Source organism: Martes martes (assembly GCF_963455335.1).
Source record: "Martes martes genome assembly, chromosome: 10".
NCBI classification, from domain to species: domain Eukaryota; kingdom Metazoa; phylum Chordata; class Mammalia; order Carnivora; family Mustelidae; genus Martes; species Martes martes.
In genome coordinates, this window is record NC_137898.1 from 2,216,038 (window position 1) to 2,238,335 (window position 22,298).

At 66.2% G+C, this 22,298-nt stretch overlaps 2 protein-coding genes across 3 annotated transcripts in view; one reads left to right on the top strand and one right to left on the bottom strand.

The window, feature by feature from the left end:
• The window catches only part of CDKN1C (cyclin dependent kinase inhibitor 1C), a 16,861-nt gene extending 14,443 nt beyond the window's left edge, over positions 1-2,418 (bottom strand). Inside the window, exon 1 of the mRNA XM_080815739.1 lies at positions 2,185-2,418. Coding sequence (XP_080671865.1) covers positions 2,185-2,200 — 16 coding nt within the window. The 5' untranslated portion in view covers positions 2,201-2,418. The remainder of the gene's footprint in view (positions 1-2,184) is intronic.
• On the top strand, positions 313-21,405 carry SLC67A1 (solute carrier family 67 member 1). Of its 2 annotated transcripts, none has more exons than XM_080815736.1 (11): positions 313-388; positions 2,473-2,768; positions 5,965-6,062; positions 7,098-7,258; positions 7,567-7,699; positions 14,726-14,844; positions 15,414-15,521; positions 16,278-16,378; positions 18,729-18,830; positions 19,113-19,365; positions 21,170-21,405. In XM_080815736.1, the coding sequence occupies exons 2-11, from the start codon at positions 2,622-2,624 to the stop codon at positions 21,355-21,357; spliced, it is 1,410 nt and encodes a 469-aa protein (XP_080671862.1). In that variant the 5' UTR covers positions 313-388; positions 2,473-2,621; the 3' UTR covers positions 21,358-21,405. The 2 variants fall into 2 exon arrangements, with proteins under 2 accessions (XP_080671862.1, XP_080671863.1); XM_080815737.1 differs by having other exon boundaries at positions 19,113-19,233.
• The last annotated feature ends 893 nt before the right edge of the window (positions 21,406-22,298 follow it).

Sequence of the window (22,298 nt, forward strand, 5' to 3'; positions counted from 1 at the left end):
GAGGAGGCGTCACCCCCTAACCCCGCCCCTGACTCCTCCAGGGGATTAGCCTCAACGGGGCAGAACTGTCTGCCTGTTTGGGCTGGGGGGGAGCCTGGGATCTCCCTGGGGCTGGGAGCGGGCCCTGGGGAAGGGCAGAGCGTGTGTTGAGTGGCTAAGTGAGTGGGCCAGGCTATTCTGCGGAAGGAAGAGCGTGTCGGGGGTTCTAGAGTTCAGGGTTCTGCTGGTCATGTGGCCTGGAGAGCAGATTTCCCACACTCGGGACCAGGAAGCTCCCCGCCCACATGGAGCCTGTTCAAGACAAACACTCAGGCGAGAGCCCATTACTTCTGCTCCAACCAGTTCCAAGCCCTCCAAAGGCCCTGCTGGACGCAGGAGGAAGGGAGAGGTGAGTAACTCACTCCTTCCTGCCCACCCCACGTGGCCCTCTGCCTCCCCCACCTGCCCTGGGGCAGACCGGAGACTCCCTCCTCCCTCCCTCTCCTACCACTTTACCCCCAACTCTTGCCCAGAGAACCCAGAAGGAGCCAGGTGATGGCCCCATCTCCCGGCCCAGTCTACGGCAGGCGGCCAGGTCGGAGCTCACAGGCCCTGGGAGGTTGGAGCCTCCTGGGGACAGTCCCATCCCCCGCTCCGCCCCCACGGAGCACAGACCCACCTGAACTCCAGTCCTCCCAGGGGTCCTGAATCTCAGACATCACACCCCCCTCTTCCCCAGGCCAGCCCTTCCGTGCAGTTCTTCTGAGAAACCCATGCTGGTCCACCCGCCCCAGCTCTGGGCTCTCAGCACAACTCCTGAGGTCAGCTGAGGACTTTGGTCCCCCCCCCCAGCTGTCCCTGGGCACTGGCAGGAGGGCTCCACCTGGCCGGGCCCCTGGTACCCTAAGTTAACACAGGCTGAGGGGTGTTTGGCTTTGACATTTGGGCCTGTGGCCTGGTTCTGGGGGCAGAGCCACAGTGTCCTGGACCGGCGCCGGGTTCCTTATCCGGGGAACTGTGCTTCCGGGGACGCCAGCAGGGGATATGGGTAGCTGTATGCGCCCCAGTCCCCCACGGACAAGTCCCGCTGAGGGGCCGCTTGAAGCCAGGTGTATCTGCATTCCGTGGGTCTCTGGTGGCCCCAGCCAAGGGGATAGAGTGGCAGCCGTGTGACATGAGGAATTGGGGAGAGGTCTCTGTCCCTCCAGGAGAGACTCTGGAGCTGTTTCTGGAAATGCTCCTGTCCCCCGCCTCACCTCTGGGTCTCTGTGCGGACCTTGGGGAGGCAGCAGGCCAGACACTGAGCCCTGCCCTTCCTCCCCTCTCCCTTCCTTCCCTCCACCCTTCTCCCCTCCCATCCTTTCCAGCCCCTGTCCCCAGTCCCTCTGCCCTGCCCTCCTCCCTGCCCTGCCCACCCCTTCTAGAAGTCAGAGTCCCTGCCTCCCCACCAACTTGGTAGAAAAGCTGCAAGGGGAGTGGGGGTGCCTAGACTCTCAGGGTGTGCTGGGCCAGAGTGCCAGGTCACCCTAAGGAAGCCGGTGTCCCAGGTCACCCCAGGAAGGCTGGGGTCACCCAGAGAGTGTGGGTTAGCAACGGAAGGGCCAGGCCGGAGCTCTCCCCGGGAGGGCTCCCCACTGGACCAGGGCCCTAGGGCAAGGAAGGTGCTGGCACTCACTCTGGCGAGGGCATCCCCTGACTGTGCCCCTTGCTGCATGAGCCCCTGAGCCGCCAGCCAGATGCCCCTGACCCGAGGCGCTCAGCCTCTACCCACCTCCCTCAGCCTTCCCGAACGGGATGGGCAGGGTGCCCGAGGCAGCAGCCGGGCTTTCCTCCTGCTGTCACCTGCCCCCACCTCCACCGCCGGACCCAGGCTCTGAAGGCCTCCCTGGGGCTCAGCTGTGCAATCCAGTGCTCACTTAGTAAAACTCTGGGGAGGCTTCCAAGGAGCCACAAAATCTGGTTTCTGTCGGTTGCGGGCTGGAGGCCAGGCAGAGCTGCCCTGCCCTAGGGGCCCGGAAGGCCCAGCTGTGGCCCCGACTCCACCCTTGGGCCACTCCGAAGCTCCCTTGGGCTCTGGCTGGAGGACCGGGCGAGGCGGGGTTCAGCTGCTCCACAGAGGCAGGGGGACGTTGTGGGCCTGAGGAACCTCCCACCCAGTAACAGGGACCCCAAACCCATCAGCCCGCGCCCGCGGGAGGCACCTACCTGAACTGGAGTTCATTCGGCCATCTGGGCCTCTAAAACGGGCTTCCCTCTTAAAACGGGGCGCTGGTGCCTTCCTGCTGTGTAAGGAGGGGCGCGGAGCCCGGCCCACCCTCGCAGGCAGGGTCTGCGTCCGGTTCCGCGGGACCTGTGCCCCCACAGACCCGGAGCTGTCGCTGGCGGAGGGGGAGGGCCACCTGCCATGTTCTCCGAGGGCGAGAGTGGCTAAGGTCACACGGCAGGTGGCTGGGAGCCCAGTTCAGGGTCCTGCAGCACCGGCCTCTCCCGCAGGCCCTCTCGCCGACGACGGGCCGGGCGCTGCCCGCCTCCCGCCCTGTGACTCAGCACCCTTGCCCAGCGCAGCACGACTTTTGGACCCTGCCCACGGTGCCGGCCTCCTGCTCAGATCCGTCCGGGCTCTCCCACCGCACCTGCCCGGGATGCGGGGAGCCGGAGCCCCTGGGGGCCGGGGCCAGCATTCCAGCGGGATGATGGGCTCCCTGGGCCGTCCCCAGGTCATCCTACTCACCTACATGCTGGTCGCCCTGGAGCTCACCTGCCTTTTCATGCGGATCTCCATCATGCCAGTGAGTACCCTCCCCCGGGCGGCCAGCCACCCGCTCGCACCGTCATCCCTCTCTTCCTCCATCCGTGCAGTGGCGGTACCCGGGAGTGGGGGCCCAGGGCTGTCCAGGCCCCTCACTGGGGAACCCGGGGGCTGTGCCTCCTGGACTCTCCATCAGCACTTTCTGGGCTCGGGTGCAGGGCAGCCCCAGGGAGGGGCCACAGAGAGCCACCCCCACGGCCACGCAGCCCTTGTGGGGATAGCGCCCCTCCCCCTGGCTGGCCTGGCTCTGTCCCTCCCGCCCCGTCCGGCCGTTGCCCTATTGATCCTCTGTCCCAGCAGCCACAAGGCTCCCGCCCTTCCTGGGCTCAGGCCTCTCGGCTCAGGTCTCCTCGGCAGGGAACCTTCCCTCCCAACACCTGCCCAGACCCTGGAACCTCTTCCCTTCCACCCAGGTCGTGCTGGGTCAGTCCTCCTGTAGGCTGCCCACGCCCCACTTCCTGTCCCACAATATTACATTATTTCTGTCTCCCCGACCGGGGCGTGAGGGCGGGGCTGGCCCCATCTCTTCCCCAGCTGCCTCCCCTGGTCTGGAACTCTGCCCGGTAAGTGTAGGCGGTTGGCAAAGCGGCCATGGTCAGCGCTTGGTGCCCACCCACTGCTCTCCATAGAGTCCGCCTTTGCTTGCCAGCTGGTTCCCTCCACAGACCTCCCGTGGGGCTGGCCCGGGTTTCCCCCTCCACGAGGGCCTTTCCCATCTGGTCTGTGTGGGGCCATAGTACAGCCACTGGCCACTTTTTTAAAGTTCCCGGCGGGGCGGCGCCTGGCGGGCTCAGTGGGTTGAGCCTCTGCCTTTGGCTCGGGTCATGATCTCAGGGTCCCGGGGGTCGAGCCCCGCGGCAGGCTCTCTGCTCAGCGGGGAGTCTGCTTCCTCCTCTCTCTCTGCCTGTCTCTCTGCCTACTTGTGATCTCTGTCAAATAAATAAATAAAATCTTAAAAGAAATAAATAAAAAATAAAAATAAACAAATAAAAATAAAACAAATAAAGTTCCCCAAGGGGTTCTCGTGAGCAGGCTGTGCCCGGGGATCCAAGCGGGAGGGGGCATTGCCTCTGTTGCTGGGAGCCCCCAGCCCAAGGGTGCGCCCCAACTCCCAAGGCCTGACTCCCCTCCATAGCAGCCATGTGGGCTGGGCAGACGCCTCGCTGTCCTGTCGTCTGAAATGGGTCACAACGTCCCTCCCTAGGAGGCTTGGTGTGGGGAGCGATGAGTGAACAGTTAAAGGCACAGAACAAGGGAGGAACATACCTTTCTGCAAATGCTACCCGAGCACCTACCAAGTGCGTCCTGTTCTCAGGACCTGGAACACAGCAGACACGGACTCCACGATGCTTAGACTGTGCTGTGCGGGAGAGAAGACGTGCTGCAGGGGGCTGGGAGGGCCCACAGACTGGGACAGGAAAGCCTCCCCCAGAGGGCAGGCTTAAAGGAAACAGAGCAAACCTGGGTGGTGCAAAGGCCCTGGGGCAGTGAAAACAGCGCAGCTAGAGAGGCGTGACCCGAGGGGAGATGGAGATAAGGCCCCAGGAAGGCTGCCAGGACACCAGGAGGTTGCTGGCCGTGGGGAAGGCAGGAAGCCACTGGCTTTAAGGTCTGTCATGAAGGCTGAACCCAGGAGCTGCCAATGGACTGGATGTGACTGTGCAAGGAAGAGGGGTGGTCAGGGATGACACTGAGGATTTGGACATGAACCCTTGCAGTGGTGGAAGCATGAACCATGGAGCAGAGGAGCCGGTCCTTGGAGTGGGAGGGGAGGACCAGGCAGGTGTGAGTGCGAGAAGGTGGGCTACAGTGGGGCGGGGAAGAGCGCGGACTCACTAGGGGAGTGTGTGATGATGGTGCAGTCGGGTGCACCAGCAGGAGAAACCCAACCGAGAGCAGGGCTTCGGGCTTCCCCCGTAGGGCTCAGCAGCACCCCCAAGCCCTACCGCCCACCCCATGCTAGGAGCAGGGGGATTTCAGCGGCACTGGGGAGAGGGGTGTGCACCTAGGAAACAAAGCAGGCGGAGGGATGCCCTTGACTGAGCTTAGGGAAAGTACAGGGTGCGGGGTCAGGGACGAGGGGTATTCTTGTCCTGAGGTCGCCGCACCAGTCACCGAAGTTGGCCATCTCGCAGTCTGGAGGCCACAAGTCTGAATCCCCGGGGTCTCAGGCTTCCCTCTGAAGCCCACAGGGGACGGTCCTTCCTGCCTCATCCAGCTTCTGCGGGTCCCAGCCCCTCCCCGAATATTCCGGTGTCTGCCTGTCTGTCCTCTGGCGCGGCTGTCCGGCTGGGCCTGACCGTGTCCAAAATTCCCCTCTGTGTAAAGACACCAGACCACCCTGACGACCTCACTTGACCTTGGTTCCCTCTGCAAAGACGGTATCTCCAACTACAGACCCCAGGAAACAATCTGGGGGCTTCCCCAGGGGAGGGGGTTACCGGGTGAAGGGTACTGAGGAGGAGGGCACATGCTGGGATGAGCACGGGGTGTTACAGTTAACCAGAGATCCACTGAAGGCCGCCTCGTGGACTGGTTATGCACCAGACGGGGGGCTAACCGAACATGAAAAAAAGACTCTGTCTCCGAATAAGGTCACATTCCTAGCACTGAGCTTTAGGACTTTGGGGGGGACCCAATTCAACCCATTACAGGTGGGATCACTGGAGGGAGGGGCCAGGAACTCAGAGGCCAGGAGTAGAGCGGGCTAACCCTCCCATTCCCCGGAGACACCGGTCACGGCCTTCCCCTCCCTAGGTGGGCGCCAGCAGACCCCAGGAGCCCCCAAGAGCAGGCACGGGTCCTGCTGGGAAAGGGGTCACCTTCCGGAAGCCATCAGGGTATTTGGGGAGCGTCTCTTGCTGGCCCCGGAAGAGGCCACAGTCCACCAGGCAGCCTCGGATGGGTCAGGTGTGCCCTGCCGCAGGGAAGGAGGGCCAGCCGCCACCCTCACTGAGCACGGGGCCCCGCAAGCCGGACCCAGAGGCCCCAGTGAGCTCCTCGCTATAGGCAGCTGAGTTCCAGGCCCAGGGGCCCCTCACGGGCACACGGCAGCGTGGTCAGAGCCAGAGGGAAGGCCTCCCTCCCCTCCAGTTCAGGGCTACCTCCCCCGCTCCCCCCCCACAGTGTACCCCGGACCCCCTGACCCTTCCCGTGCGCCCTTCCTGTGTTTGCAGTACCTGACCCGGCAGCTGGGCCTGGATTCCGTGGCCTTTGGCTACCTGCAGACGGCCTTCGGCGTGCTTCAGCTTCTGGGTGGGCCCGTGTTTGGCAGGTACCAAGGGGAGGGGTGGGCAGGGTCGCCCCTCAGAGGTCACAGGCTGGGTCACGCCAGCTTCGCAGAACTGAGCATGGGCGCACCCTGGCGACGGCAGCCCCTGCTGCACGGGGTGTCCTGCTGAGCACAGGCCTATGGTCCCTCGCAGGCTGGGGGGGGCACCCCTGTACCCCTCCACCTCCATATCCACCAATCCTGGTGGCAGCCAGAGAGAGGATTGTTCTAGCAAGACTGGTGGCTGCAAATGTCCAGCCCACTGAGCTGGGGGTCCCACCAGCAAATCTTCAGGACCCCTGGGCCCCCACCAGCCTCAGGGCAGTGGGTGGGGGGCATTGGTCTTGGGTTCGGGTCAGGGCAGCACACATCCTTCCACAAACCCTGAGGAGGCCAGATCAGCGAGGCAGGATCTTTAGGATGACTGTGCAGGAAACGGGCTCCAGAGGCGGGAAAGCCAGCGAGCAGGTGCTCTGGAGTGTTTCCTGGGGATGCCGGGGGCAGGAGGAGAAAGGGCTGGAGCCTGGGGGACATGGGTTTGTTTGTTTGTTTTTAAGATTTTAGTTATTTATTTGAGAGAGAGAGAGTAGGAGCAGGGGGAGGGGCAGAGGGAGAAGCAGGCTCCGCACAGACCTGGGCCTGACCCAGGTGGGTCCAGGGGATCCCGGGATCATGACCTGAGCGAAAGGCAGACCCTTAACCATCTGAGCCCCCCAGGTGCCCCTGGGAGACATTTACTACACGACACGCAGGCCCGTGCTCCACTGGGGCCCCACAAGGTGTTCTCAAGGGAAGTGGAAATGCCCAGCTGGGCCAGACACCCCCGGGTCACGGCAAGGAGCCCAGCAGAAGCTGGGGCAAGCTGAGACCCTCCGCTTGGGGGCCCTCCCCCAACCATCCCACACCCAGGCCTCCCTCCTTGGCCATGAGGGGATCCCTGTGGCCTAGAGACCCGGCAGCCCCACGGGGTGGGTGTCAGAGGCAAAGGAGAGAGGACCCTGCCTGGTATCTGTAGGGCTCATGGTTTGGGGCCCCCAGGTTCGCGGACCAGCACGGGGCGAGGGCGGCGTTCACGCTCAGCTTCCTGGCGTCCTCTGCCTTCTACCTGCTCCTGGCGGCCGCCTGCAGCCCGGCCCTGCCCGGCGCGCCCTTGCTCTACGCCTTGCCCTTGCCTGCGGCCCTCATGCACGGGCTGCCAGGTAGGGCCAGTAGGGCACCTGCGGGAGGACTGCGGTTGGGGAGGAGCGGGGAACGTGGGGGCGGGGGGGGGGCCTGGGCCCAGGGTGCCCCCTGAGGAAGGTTGGGGGTGGCCAGAGCCAGAGGGCAGGACAGAGGTCACCCTCTGGATGCCAGTCTGGGCCTGAGAGTAGGACTGGGGTGGAGAGGGTCAGGTGTGACACGGAAATGTGGCCTGGGGAGCAGGTGGGGAGGGGAAGGGGCGTGGCCTGGACCACAAGGGCCTCTGAGACGGGTCCACCCAGCTCAGCGCCCCCCACTCCACCCCCAGCCGCTCAGATGGTCATCGCGGACCTGTCTGCGCCCGAGGAGCGGCCGGCGGCCCTGGGCCGACTGGGTCTGTGCTTCGGGGTCGGCATGATCTCCGGCTCGCTGCTCGGCGGGACCCTGAGCGCCGCGTGCGGGTGAGTGGCCGCGGCGGGAACCCGGCCGGGAGCGGGGGTGCGGGTCAGGACAGCGGAGACCAGGCCTCGGTCTCCCCATCTGCAAGCCCAGCCGCCGGGCCCAGGTGAAGGGAGAGCCGTCCGGCCCCACGCGGTGGGCGGGGTTAGTGGGTGGGCGGGGCGGGGTGGTGGGCGGGGTTAGCGGGTGGGCGGGGCCGGGACCGCCCCAGGGGGTCCCAGCTGGGGGGAGGCGCGGCCCTCAGGGGTCCGGACCTAGAGAAACCGGAAGACAGGCCCTGGAGGCGGGGTCCCAGCCTGACCCGTGGGCGCCTTGTGGCCCGGGGCCGGGGGCGGGGGGTCGCCGGGGGCAGCCGGACCCAGTTTCCGGAGGTTTAGGAACACGCGGAGCTGTGTGTGTCCCAGCGGCCCCAGAGCGCGGCTGGAGTGCGCCTCACTTAACCTTGGACCGAGACACCTTGCCCTGGAGAGGCCCCGCCGGGCTAGGGAGGGGCACCTCATTTCCGCCGCTGGGAGACCAGTGCCCCACCCTGTTCCTCCTCCCCCGCCCCCAGCGCCCCAGCACCCACTCAAAATCGGCTTCTTCAGAGGATTGGACCTCGCCCCTTGCCTTCCTTCAGACCCAAGCCTTGGCTTTCGGTCTGGAAGGTGGGTGCCCGGCTGCAGGGGGGCTGTGCCAGCTGGTGACCCATCCACCCTGTGCCCGCCTGGGGAGCCGGCCTGCGACGTCACTGGGGGCGGGGCCTCGCTGGCATCTGAATCACACACGCGCACTCATACACATGCTCATACACACTCGCTCATCCACGAGTCCCACACTCATACGTGAATCTCACACACACACACGCTCATACAGGAATCACACACACTCATCCACGAGTCGCGTGCACACTCCTACGAATCACACACACACAAGCAAGCGCGCGCACGCAGCCTCCTCTGTGGACCCCAGGCCTTCCAACCCTGATGACCCTCTGCGACAGACCCCAGGGGCGGTAGATGCAGCCCGGTGACGGCCGATCCCCGGGGACTGGGGAACAGGAGGCGAGAGTGGCCCTGTTATCCCAGCTCCCGGTGTGGAGGGAGGTCTCTGTCCCCACCCCCAGCATTCTCATCAGCGCCCGGCCTGTGCAGGTCTGTCTCCGCTGGGCTCCTCCGGCGGAGGCTGGAGTCGGGGGGGCAGGGCTCCGGCGATCAGGTTCCTCCGCCGGTGTTTACTGAACATGCTAAGTGCCCTGGGTTCCAGGTTCCGGATATGGCCGGGAGCAGCACCGGCCAAGTCCTCAGATGAAGGGAAATTGACACGTATTTCTCTAATGCCCACATGAGCCCCATGGGGTAAAAAGTAACAGCAAGATTGAGGGCTGGTGGACAGGTGGTCGCAAAGACCTCCCACTAAGGAGTGACAGGGGAGGCAGGAGGACGTCTGGGGAAGCAAAGACCCAGCAGATGCAAAGGCCCTGAGGTTGGGGGAGTGATGAGGCTGGTGTGGCTAGAGTGGGGCAGCAGGGAGGGGACAGAGGGGAGGTGCGTGGGGGGCCGTGGAGCCCTGGGCAGGTGTGAGCAGGGGAGGAGTGTGACCCGGCTACTGTGTGAACGTGGGAGCGAGACCTCTGCAGGGAGACCCGCCAGGTGGCTCCTGGCCCAGTCCAGACGGGAGAGGGCAGGGTCTGCCTTGGTTTTGTCGATGGGTGGGATGCAGGTGTGAACTGAGGGCCTGCGGCTGGGCCTGGGCGAGCCATGTCCTCACGTGGGTGGCGTTTAAGCCCTAGGAACTGGTTCAGGTTGAGCCCTAAGCCCCGAGCCCTGACGTGGTACTTCACGTGAGAGGAGGCACAGTGAGGACGTGAAGGGAAGGAGATCCTGGAGAACATTCCAGAAGCCAAGGGGCACGTGGGTCCCAGAGGGGAGAGCCCCGCCGCGCTGACGGGATGGCAGTGACCACGGTTCTGCCCGCACGTGAGCGGCTGGGGTGGTGGGAGCAAGAGAAAGAGAGCATTGGTCCCCCAGGAAGGTTGGGGGCACGGAAGCGGGCCCGGGTGGGAAGAGGGTGCAGAAGAGGGAGAGGCAGGGCAGCGGGGAGCCCCCCGTGCGGCCCCACCTGGACGCTGAACAGCCCAGCCACTGCGGGCCGCCGGGTCCCTCCGGTCACCGGGACAGGCGCTCTCACCTGTGAGCCGGGCCCACCTGCACGGCCCCGCGGTGTGCGGGCTGTCCAGAGCCTCCCCCGCCAGCGCCCCCCGCATCCCCCCAGCGCCCCCTCATCCCCTCGTGCCGTCGCTTTCCTTTCCCTCCATCCCAGCTACTGGCCCAGAGGTCACCACTCACTGCCCTCTCCTCGAGCGGCCCCCAGGATGGCCCGCACGCCTGCCCTTACCTTCCAGAACAATCCACTCGCTTCCCTGCCTTCTGTCGTCCATATAGAAGGTGCTCTGTAGCCCCTATATTTCCTTGGATGGGTGGGAAAACCCGAGGTCCCGGGGGGAGTGAGTCTACCCCATGGAGCTCCAGGAGCCTGTCCAAGGCCCAGGGGAAGTGGGCTCCAGGATCCCAGTGCCCCGTGGCAGGGGCCAGTGCCCTGTCTGCCTGTCCTCCTGGGCCAAGGGCCACATTGTGTCTTCCTCCTTCCCTCTCCTCCGTGGAAACCAAGGCACGATGTGAGGGCTCCCCGGCCTCCACCTTCCCACCCACCTCACCTCCTGTGACCCCTCCCCCAGAAGTCCTCAGCCATGGCCCCTACCTCCTGGGAGCAGGGGGCGGAGAGAGGAAGTGGCCTTGGCAGCCTCCACGTGTGGGAGGGGCACTGGTTTAACTGGTTTGGGCTCAGGCTGGAACTCCCTCCCGCTGGGAGGCTAGGCTCCCGCAGAGGGCCCAGGCTCTGAGTCACTTAGCAGTGGGGATGCTCTGTGATTCATGGCCCAGAGTCAGGTCCCCCGGGAGGGGGTCCAGGGATTCCTGGAAAGGGGAGCCACCTGCCAAAGGAACACTGCTGACGGTGGCGGCGGGGGGCAGTTCTGACGGTGGGACTCAGAGTGGGCAGCCCCCCGCTTGCTGAGTGCCGCGGGCTACTGCACACAGTCTCGGGTACGGGGGTGCTCTGGGCCCTGCAGGCCTCGGGATTTGGACAGATGTCCCTGAGGACAGCAGTTCACGGAGGCCGAGGAGGATGCTGGGGCAGCCCCCAGGTACAGACCCTGGAGGTCAGGGCAGCCGACGTTTCTCAGGGTCACCGGGCAGCCCTCCTGGGCCTGGTGGGCCCTCGGTGACTCAGAGGGAATTTACGACACCCCTTATCTCCCTGAGGACTTGGGAGGTTATCTCGGCCTCGGGTCTGACTGGGGAATGGGAAGCCCTTATCCTGCTGACAGAGGGTTTCCGCCCCAGTGACACGGTGACACCACTGTTTCCCCTGGAAGTTAATGAGTAAGCGCCTGCCCTGAATGACTGCGACGGGAGGGACGCCTGGGTCAGCCCAGCGGCCTGCGCCACTTCGTGCTTGCGACGGCTCACCAAGGCTCTCCCCACCGTGGTGGGGGCGGGGATAGGGACCCAGCAGGAGGACCCTGGGTGTCCCAGGCGCAGGGCAGTGCACAGACAGGGCCCAGCCGGCCAAAAGCTCAGCTCAGACCTGAGAGGCGAGGGAGAAGTCGGCTGTTGAGGGAGGCGCTGGCAAGGACCGTGCTTCAGGCAGAGGGAACGCGTGTGCAAGGACCCTGGGGCAGGAAGGAGCTCGGGACCTGCTTGGAGGCCGGCGTGGCCGGAAGTGGAGGGACCAGGTGCTCGGGGAACGTGGAGGGCCGGAAGGGTCGGGCCAGGCAGGGCTTCCTGACCTTTTTTCTGGGACCTGGAAGGCAGAGGGAGGCTGAATCAGGAGAAGCCCCGCGGGGCTCCCGTGCTCAGACAGTGATCTAGCTACGGTACCCTAGCCCTGGGTAGGGCAGGGTGACTTCTGCGCCGTAGCCCCAGGCCACACTCTGGTGACCTTCGCAGCCAGGTGTCGTGGGAGGCTGGGTCCGCCGACCGCAGCCTGTCCTCCAGGTTCCAGAGGAGAGTCCTGAGCCCCCTGGGGCCAGGGGAGCCTCAGAGCAGGGCTAGAGTGCCCTGGCTTCGTGAGTGCTGTCACCTTGTGGCTGGATGGGGTGGGGGAGGGGAGCAAATGCACACCATCCCTGCAGGGTGGGCAGATGCCCCCCCCCCCCGCCCCGCCATCCTGATGATGTCTCGTTGGCAAATGACAGGCCCCTGGGTCGAGGAGGAAAGGCGGGCCCTCTGCGGCCCCTGGGAACCTGGTACCGGACAGCGTGTCCGGGGAGGCCGGCCCCCAGGGAGTCCAGCCCTCATTTGCATCTGAGGAGAGCGGTCACCCAGCAAGGTCGCCGCAGAGAAGGGCAAAAGGACAGAGACTCGGGTGCTCAGAGCCCTGTCCAGAACCCCTTCCTGGCCTCCATCCCTCCGGCCTCCTGTTGGTCCATTCAACCGACAACAGGAGGGGTGGGCGGACACAGCCGCGGGAGCCGTGGTTGACACTCGGTCTCTAACTGGGCTCCAATAAGCCAACGGCAGCTCTGTGGGATCCTGAGCAAAGGAGGCCAGAGGCTCCCCACGGGGGAGTTGACTCTACCCCATGCTCGGGGGCGCACTGACCCGATGGGCCCTGGAGAGGGGCGCCGAGCTGTGTCCTCAAGGACAGAGCAGCGCCCGGCGGGGGCACCAGGCCAGAGAGTCCCAGGCCGAGGCGACAGCCCTCCATGCGAGGGCAGGGGGGCTGCTGAGCTGGCCGCCGCATCTGTTCCCCTTGCCTTCTGCTCACCCTCTGGCATTTGTCCTGGGGGCGTTGGAGGAGCCTGGTGGGAGAAGGACCCCCCCCCACGTCCCCTGGGAAGCTGCACCCTCCCACCCGCTCCGGGGCCCCCACATTCCCCACGCTCCCTTCGGTTCACCAGCCCTCACGCTACGGGGTGGGTCAGATGCCCCAAGGAGGGGCCTGGCTCCTTGCCACCACCCAGTCCTTGCTTGTCACCAGCCTCCCAAAATAGCCATCGAAGTGGCCGCCCCTGCTCCTGCGAATTTCCGGGGCATCTGGCAAAGAAAGCAGGTTCTGTCCCTACCCGCCAGGCCGCAAGCAGTGACGTGCAGGTCCTGAAGAAAGAGCCTTCTCTCTGGGGCCAGCCGTCAGGGCCAGGGTGTCCTTGCCCGCGTCACAGATCAGTCCCTGCCAGCCCTGGCCCTCCCCAGGCGGCTGAGCGCAGGCCTCTGACCCTCTGACCTGTTGGTCAGTGGAAATGCCCGTTGGTTGGGAAGCCTGGTAGTCAGGAGGCCCGGATATCCACCATCCTGGGCAGTGGGGGTCGTCGAGGGGCGGGGAGGTAGGGGGACATAGATGGGCCAGTGGGGGAGGGGAGGGTCGGCGACTGCCAGCCCTACTGCCGACCACCTGTGTGAGCCTGGGCAGTCCAGGCTAGAGATGGGGGGCTGTCCCCACGAGCCCCCCGATCCCATGTGGGACAGGGCCTGTCCTGCCTATGTCTCCCGTAGGAGCTCTGTGTGTGCGTGTGTGTGCACGTGCGGGAGCTGTGCTGGGGAGGGGCAGGGCAAGTCCTTTCTTTGCACTCCGCGGAGGGCCAAGGGCACCTTGCGTCTGTGCCCTGAGGTCACTAACAGGGGACGCTGGTGAGGTTGGGTTAGGACGAGGGGCCTGGGAACAGCTCACACGCGTGTCCGTGGTCTGATGGGCATAGGGTCCTCCCAGGTGCACTCGTCCTTGGGGCCAGACGGGCCATCTAACGGAGCGGGGCCCTCTCGGAGGACGCGGTGCCCAGTGGGCAGAGTGCCAGGGGCTCGCGGAGACAGGCGCTTGCAGGATGTGCAGGAGTTTCCTCTGCGGCTGAGGGGAAGGGCTTTGAGGCCATGCGCCAGTCTGGAAGGTCAGAGCGGGGCCTGGCTGGGTAAGGAGCTTCCACTCCTTCCCATCTCCCCCCTGCACCCCCAGGAGGGGCCCACGTCGGCCTCCGGAAGAAATGGTAATGATCGGAAGGGCCCGTGTTGTCAGGTGACATCGGCTGCCCGGCTGCCTGGCCCTTCCAGGGGCATCGGGGCAGAGTTTCTGCGCGGTGACTCGTGGCGGGGAGGGACTTTCTCCGACGCAGAAGCGGAGGGGCCCGCCGGAGTCTGGGTCCCTGGTGGCGGTCTGGGAAGGCAGGCGGGACGGTGTCCTGAGCGCGGCGTCTGATGCCCTTCCCAAGCCCAGCGTGCCCGCCCTGCAGGAAGATGGGGCGCCGTAGCAGGGGCTCCTGAGGACTACCGAGCGGGAGGGGAAGGAGGCCTGACGGGGCTGTGTGGGGGTCCCCGGGTGGAGCCAACCCAGGCCCCTGCACCCCTGCGCCTCGGCCTCCCACGCACCCTGTCCTGGTGTTCCGACCCGGGCCGCGTAGTTCCCCGTCAGCCCAAAGGGCCAGACACGTGGCACTCAAAGGAACTGCCGAGACGTCCCCCACCCCGGGAGGCCTTCCAGTCCCACCAGAGGGACGAGGACTGATCTGGGGATAGGGACCTCAGTTTGCTCCTCTGTCAAATGGGAAGGACCCGTGACCGGCCCACTTCTGCGGAGCCGTGCAGGGGCTCCTCCACATGGGAAGACCAGGCTGGGGCTGAGTCCTGGGCCCCCAGATGTGGGATGCCCCTGCCCTGGCTGGGAGCGGAGGGTGCACGTGCACGCACACCCACACATGCGCACGTGTGCACACACGCACGCACACACACACATGTGCCCCAAGCCCGTCCTCGGGGGCCTTCCTAACCCTCGGCAGTCTGGGAGCTGGCCGTCTCCTGGGAGACTCCGCCCTGGCCCTCCAGGGCTCCGGTCCCCGGCTCCCACCACCGACCCCCCCGCCAAGACCCAGGGACGCCAGAGGCTACCACTGACACGTGAACGTCAGGCACGGCGACAGGTTCATCCGTTCCTTCGTCCCGTTGGGGGGGATCCCACACCCAGAGACCCCTGTCCTGTGTGACCCCTACTCTCCCCCCCAGGCTTCAGTGTCCGGCCTCCGTGGCTCTCGTGGCCAACCTCCTGGCAGCCGTCCTCAGCTTCACCTGCATCCCCATCAGCACTAAAGGGGTTAGCGCCCGTGCTCCGGCTGCCCCGCCAGGTGAGCCCCGCCAGGTACACCGTGCCCGGATGCCGGGTCGCTCCGAGGCATGAACCCTCCCTGAGCCGCTCTGGAGCCGGGCGTCTCCTGGCTGCCGGCACCATCGGGCTGAGCCGGGGGCAGTCTCAGGGGAGGAAAGCATGGGAGGCTCAGAGAGGCCGAGGCTGGAGGCGGGGGGGGATGTTAGGGGAGGCCCAGGGAGGACAGGAGGGACCACGGGGAGGGGTGAGCCAGGATCCTGAGTCACACAGAGGCAGGTGCCCTGGGGCGCAGGAGCGCGGTTCTGGGGCAACGACGAGGTGGGGGGCAGAGTGGTGCCAGCAAGGGCACGTGGGGCCTCCCGGGGCCACAAGAGAAGGTCAGGGTTCACAGAGGGGCCAGCAGAGGACCCCAAGCCTTGGTGCCCAGTGACTGAGAGGTCAGGAGGGAGGACCTGCCTGCGAGGGGACAGAGGAAGAGGCAAATACAGGCAGACCCCCGGGAAAGCCGGACGGGGGCGGGGGGGACCAGGTCGGGGAGCTGGGGAGCGGGCCACCGCACGGTCTGAGCGGCCTCTCGGGGTCCCCCAGGCAGACCTGAAGCCGGCGTGTTTGACCTGAAGGCCATCAGCCGTCTGCTGCTGCGGCCCGGTGTCCTGCCCGTGTTCCTCGTCAAGGTGGTGTCCGGCTTCCCCTCCGGTGAGTCCCAGAGCCTGGTGCAGACCCTTCCTCTGCCTGGTGACCCGTGCCCCACGCCCTCCCTGTGCGGTCACCTGTCACGTGGGTCCCAGAGAAGGAGAGGGCCCCTGGTTAGGCCAAATGGCTGCTCTGGTGAGGAAGGGAAGAGTGGGGAGCAGACCCCACCTGCCACTCAGTCCTCGGTGCTCGCCTGTGGTTTCGAGCCCCACTCTGGGGTCCTCTAACTGGGGGGCAGCACAGAGACCAACTTAAGGAGGTGTCATGCTGGTGCCCCCAGGATGTTCTTGCCCTTGCAAAAGTGAAAGTCCCGGGGTCGGCTCTGTAGGGGTAAGTGTGGAGGCCGGGGCTGCCCGACCGGGCCCTCACCGGCTGTCCCAGATCCCGATCGGCTCTTCGGGGTCACAGTGATGGGACCGGAGTAGCTGACTTCACTCAAAGGGGTCTCTGGGGGCCACCAGTGGGTCCAGGGTCACAGCCTCCCACATTGTCAGCCCTGGGGCCCCCCACCTCCCAGCGGCCCTCATGCAGGATGCCCCAGACTCTAGCCAGCCTGGCCACAGGGAAGCTTCCGGACCTTCCTGGGCACAGTCTGCATTGGTCTCTGGGGCCGCGCTTCCCCAGCCACGGACCCGTGAAACCCCTGGGAACGCCGTCGGTCGCTGTGGCCAGACCAGGTCCCCAGCCCACTGGCAGGGGAGGTGGGCCTGTGGCCAGGAGCTTGGGGACGACCAGGCAGCCCCTCCTCCCCTCTCCCAGGACTCTTCATGGTCATGTTCTCCATCATCTCCATGGACTTCTTCCAGCTGGACGCCGCGGAGGCCGGCTACCTCGTGTCCTTCTTTGGGGTTCTCCAGATGGTAAGCGGCTGCCGGTGCTCAGGGCGTGCCTTGGGTGGGTCAGGGGTCTTCGGAGGTGATGGACCTCACAGCCTGCCTCAGCGTCCCTGCGGCACTGACAGTGAACTGACAGGGGCTGCCGTCCCGCCTCGTGGGTGGGGCATGTGGCTGGGCCGCCCGCCCACAAGCAGGCACGTCCCCCAAGCTCTCAGAGTCTCCGACTCCTCGTCCGTCCAGTGAGGGGAGCACGGTGACTCATGGGGTGATGACGTGGCCAAGCCCTCAGAACAGGCCGGCCACCTCGGGAAGGCCCACCGGGTGACAGTCACTCTCTGTCCTTGTGAGATGCCCTGAGCCTGGCAGCTGCCCACCAGGAGACGCCCGAGACACGTGTCCAGGTGGGACAGGTGTCTAGTGCTCCAGCCCCACGCCCCAGCTGCCCCTGGGCACCGGCACCAGGCCCTGGGGTGGTGGCGACAGGTGGCGACGTGCTGCCGTCACCCCGGACGGCGGCCCGACAGCCGGAGTGCGGACGGGGCTATTCTGGGACCGTCTGGGGAGAAGGCAGTCCTGGACCGCTCCGGAAGCCCGTGACATTCCCGGCACCCCCAGGCCATCTGCTCCCCGGCCCTGGGCCCAGCACCGCTCTGGCCCCCAGGCTGAAACAGCAGCTCCTGGGCGGTTCTGCGCGGCAGGTGGGGAGGGCCAGCCTGGGGGGACAGATGCCACCAATATGGACTAAACAGTGACAGCACAGCCAGATTTGGGGGTCTCTGGAGCCCGGTTCTGAACGGCTACCCCCGGGAGGCCAGGCTGGCATGTCGGTTAAAGCCAGCGAGACCCCCTGAGATCCTCGGCGGGCGGGGGGTGAACAGACTGGGGGCCTGTGGCCGGGTCAGAGGCAAGGGGCACGGTGGTGATCCCGCCTGGGACTGCAAGGATGGTGGCCGGCCCCCGGGGGTAGCCAGGGCCCCAGCCCCATCTAGAGGCTTTGCCAGCAGAGGTGGGGTTTGTGTCTCCAGAGAGAGGCCCGAACCCCCATTGTCCGGCACCTCCCTGCCCCCAGGCCCCCGGTGCAGGAGGGCCGCCCCCACCGCCGGCTTCGCCTGGCCCCGCAGCTGGGCTCCCGCCTGCTGCCCCCCCACAACCACTTCCTGCCCCACTGTGAAGTGACCCCAAGGGGACCCCAGCACCCCCCTCCCTGCTTCCCGGGTGTGGGGGTGCCGCTGGAGTTGGGGGCCGGGGGGCAGCGCCAGCCCAGATGGCCCTAACGTAAGGGGACGGCGTCGCCACCCTGGGGATTTGCAGCCCTCAGTCCGTCGCAGACCCTCCCGCGAGAGGTGTGCCGGCTGTGCCTTCACCTACACCCCTGGCCGTTGCGCCGTGTCATACGGGGTCGGGGGGGACGGAGATAAGCCCCCAGCCGCCTACACATCTGATGTGTCGGGGCGACCAGCACCTCGCAGGAGAATAGGGTCCTCAGAAGGGCAGAGGTGCCAACTTTAGATGGGGCGGTTGGTGTGGGCTGGGAGGGCTGCAGGTGCAAAGGGCCTGGGGTTGGGGAGCTCACCTGCTCCTGAGCAGGCTGAGGCTGAGGGCTCACCTCGAGGCCGTGGCGGGGATGGGCAGTGTGCAGGGCAGGAAGGATCTGAATTTACTCAGACTGGGGTGGGGCTGCAGAGAGGATCCGTGCAGAGGCTGGACGAGGTCTTACAAGGCCCCCCAGCTCTGGGTGCTGTCAGAGAGGGGTGCACGGAACGTGGGGGCTTCAGGAGGCCCATGTTAGTGCTGGGGGAGGTGCGAGCTGAGGCGCCTGTTGGTTAACTCCGGGGTCTGCGTAGTAACCTGCGAGGCATGGAGTTCAGGACTGTTTAGGTGAACAGGGAAACTGAGGCACACCACCACCGCTCCAGGGTTTGGATCTGGGTGAGTCTGCACGGGGAGGGGCCAGACTCGCCCTCCCGAGCTGCTGAGAGCCCCCCAGCGGTGCCGCGCTGAGCGACCTGCCGGAGACCTTCCTCTACAAACACAAGCAAACAAAGACATTTGAGGAAGCAGGTCTGAAAGTAGGATTGTTTTTAAAGGACATTTACGGTTCCGCTTTAAAGCAGTCTTGTTCGATTCGCTTTGAAGGGGACCGCGGGCACTGTGAGTGCTGCGTGAGCACACGGGGCCTGTGGAGGGGGCCAGGCCAGCACCCCCCTCCCCGGGGCCCTTGCTGCCGCACACAGACTTTGGGACCCACTCTGCTACTCTGACCTGGTGGCTGCCAGAGCTGGGTGGGGACCCCAAGGGAGGTTCCCATCTGCGGGGGGCGCCCCCCACCGGGCCCAGCCCCCTCCCACCACCGCCCCCTCCCCCATCTCCCCAGGTCATTCAGGGCCTGGTCATCGGCCGGCTGAGCAGCCGCTTCTCGGAGGGGGCCCTGCTCCGGACCAGTGTGCTAGTCTTCGTGGTCGTGGGGCTGGCCATGGTGAGCATGTCCCTCTGGGCTGTCATACAGGGTCGGGGGGGGGGCGCAGAGGTAAGCCACCAGCCGCCTACACATCCGATGTGTCACGGGTGACCGGCACCTCGCAGGAGAATAGGTTGGGGTCCCGGGCCCATCCCCCAAGCCTCTGCCCGTGCCCAGGATGCAGTGAGCCCCTCCACCCCAACCCGGCGCCGCCCTCCGTGGGATGCAGGGATGGGCCCTTCCCCCCCGGCCCCCGGTGGCCCCCATTCGCCATGGCCTCCCCGCCCCGCCCCATGCCAGGCCCTGATGTCCAACGTCTTCCACTTCTGCCTCCTGATGCCTGGCCTGGTCTTCAGCCTGTGCGCCCTCAACGTGGTCACCGACAGCATGCTGACCAAGGCTGTCCCGGCGTCAGACACGGGTGAGGGCCGCAGCCCCCGGAGCCAGGGAGGGGCAGGCCCTGGGGAGCCCCGGGCCCTCCTCTCGGACGGCTTTCTGGGCAGTTTCAGACGGAGCAGCTTCTCCAGTTCCAAGCTGGGTCTGCCCCGACCCAGTGAGTGTGGAGGGGCGCCGGCGGCCTGGGGTCTGAGAGGGGGTGGGGCGGGGCGGGGGGCAGCAGGCAGCAAGTTGGCTCAGGTGCAAATTCACCACCTGGCTGGGCCGGGCCTAGCAGATGGGAAGAGGGCTTCCTGGAGGTGGTGTTCGGCTTGCCTCTGGAGCCTGGGCGGGATTTCACGGAACAGGAGGACGGCAAGACGGCATCCCAGGCACCCCAGGTGGGCAGAGGTGTGGAGGGACGTGTAGAACTGAGAGTCTCCTGCAGAGGCCAGCTAGGAAGGCGGCCCAGGGGGGCCAGACGCGGTCAGCACAGGAAGGGGCTTGCCTGCGAGGCTGGGAGGAGGCCGGAGCCGGTCTTCTGTTCCCTCCCCGGCATCGGGGAAGGGGGTGTGCGGGTCTTCGCGAGAGCGTAAAGGAAGGCACACTGTTGGCCAAACCTAGGGAGCCCCCAGCTCCCCTCCCCCCACCCCCGGGTAGGACATAGGTGTCCCCAGACAGGGACCCCAGTCCTCACTTCGCACCTAGCTCTCTTTCTTGAGGCCCAAGTCTCCCATCCACACTCGGGCCCCAGGGCCTGACAGTGCTGTGGCTACTGCCCACCCCCTCCCCGCTCCTGGCAGGCATGGTCCAGGCCTGGGACAAGCCAAGTTCACGGGTTCCGGCAGCTGGTTGAGGGTGAAGATCTCAGCAGCCCTCACTCCGTCTGCCTGTCTGTCCGCGAGGGACGGACTGAGGCCTAGAGGCCCAGAGGGGAACCAGGTGGCTGCTGGGAAGTCCTCTGCCCCAGGGCGGCCGGCCGGGCCTGGAGGGCGTCCCGGAGTGGTGGGCTGGCACCCACCACTGCCAGGAGGAGGCAGGGGAGCCAAGTGCGGAGAGATGGGGCCAGGGCCTGGCAGGGAGGAGGCCCGAGCACACCCAAGCCGCTGGGGCCCCACTGAGCCCGCCCAGTGGGAGCCCCAGGCCCCACCCCTCCGCTCAGAAGGAGCCGGGAGCCGGTTCTCAGCACCAGCCTGGGAACCCGAGACCACAGAGGGGGTGGTAATTGCTCCCCGGTGTCTACGGGGCATGTGGGCGATGGGAGAAGCCGCTCTTAAATCTCCCCCACGCCAGCCCCTGAGCCCAGGCGGGGCCTCACCAGGCCGCTCCCAGCCGGCCCAGCGGGGAGACGAGAGAGAGACACGGACAGACACGGAGCTCTGAGCCCCAGGAGCCCGGGACCCTGTGGGCCATGTCATGTTGATGTCACCCCCACACACACTGGCTTGCACAGGGCACAGCCGCAGGGAGGGGAGTAGTGAGGGGTGGGGGGCGTCTGGTAGTGGGGGACGCAGGCAGTGAGGTGAGCCTGGGAAGTGGGTGGGGAGAGGGAGGTGGGTGGGGGAGGCACTCATCCGTCCACATGAGGGGGTGGGGGCTGTGGGGTGATCCTGGGGGGTGTCAGCCTGCCCGGGACCCCAGCCCCACGCCCACCCTCCCCGGTTCCCGGCCCCGCTGGGATGCCATCTTCCTGGCAGGTCTAGGAGAGCAGGGCCTGGCCTGTGGCCTGTGGCTCCACTCCCAGGCTCCTCGGGGGCTCTGGAACTTTCTGGGGCATGGCGCAGGCTCAGCCCCACCTCTGGGTGGTCCGAAAGGAGCAGACCCACAGGTCTGGGTGGAGGGAGCCAGGGGAGCAGGGGCAGGACCAGGTGGGGGGTGTGGAACAGGGGAGGCCTCGGCTGTGTCCCGGGAGGGGGTGGCCAGGGCAGTGGTGCCGAGGGACCTGGCCAAACCTGACTTGCCCCCCTGCCCTCGCCCCTTAGGGACCATGCTGGGCCTCTGCGCCTCCGTGCAGCCCCTGACTCGCACCCTGGGGCCCACCGTGGGCGGCCTCCTTTACCGCAGCTTTGGGGTCCCCATCTTCGGCCACGTGCAGTTCGCCACCAATGTCCTTGTCCTCCTGGTGCTCTGGAGACAGCCTTTGCCCCAGAAGACGGACAAAGTCTGGTGACCACAGTCCCCGAGCACAGACTGGCAATAAACCCTTCGTCCAGCCTGATTTCTGCAAAGTCCCGTGGGTTGAACAGGGGAGCTGGGGGTGAGCGCCAGAGGGATGGAGAGGTTGGAGAGCTTCCTGGAGGAGGGGCCGGCCGGCCGCCGCAGAGCCCCAGGGCTCCTGAGGGAGCAGCCACCCCGGAGCTGACCTTGTGCGGTGGGCCCTGCCCCCTGGAGCACATTGCCGGCGGTTAGAGGTCTGCCCCCCACCCCGCCACCCCCACCGGGACAGCGCCGCCCCCAGTCCTCCGCCACTGGGCCTCCCGGCTAAGCACGCTGCCCTTTCGCCCTTGTCAGTCACCCCACATGAATGGAAACTGCTTGTTTTCGAAGATGAGGAGTTCAAGGCTTGAAAAGAGGTCTGGGGCGCCGGCCCGCACTCCCTGGTGGGGCGCCTGGCGGGTGGAACCAGGCAGCAAGTGATGAGAGCCGGGGAGCCCTGTCCCTCCTCCTTCACGTCCCACCCCGCTCTGGGGAGAGGGGCACCAGGCAGAGGAGGCCAGCATGACCAGTCCAGAGAGAACAATCCCAGTAGCGGGGGCAGGCGACCCTGAAACCGTGAAGGTCACACTCCCCCCCGCCCCCCCCCAGGCTGCCTGGAAGACAGGCTATTACAACTCGGGACCCCCAACCCCAGAATCCCACGGTCCCGACCAGAGGAACCGCAGAGAGCAGAGGTCCGTCAACTCTCCTGGCCCAAGAGCTCAGACCAGACCAGCTTCTGTGTGAACCCCACGGGGGACGGGGCTCTCACCCTGAGCTTGACTGACCCTTAGTCCCCATAAAGGTCTGGGCGGGACAGGGGTGGACCTGAAGCCCGTGCAGGCCCTGGGGCCACTTTCTCTCCACTTCTCCAGAGGAACCCCTCCCCCAAGCACAGGTCGTGTTCAGAAGAAA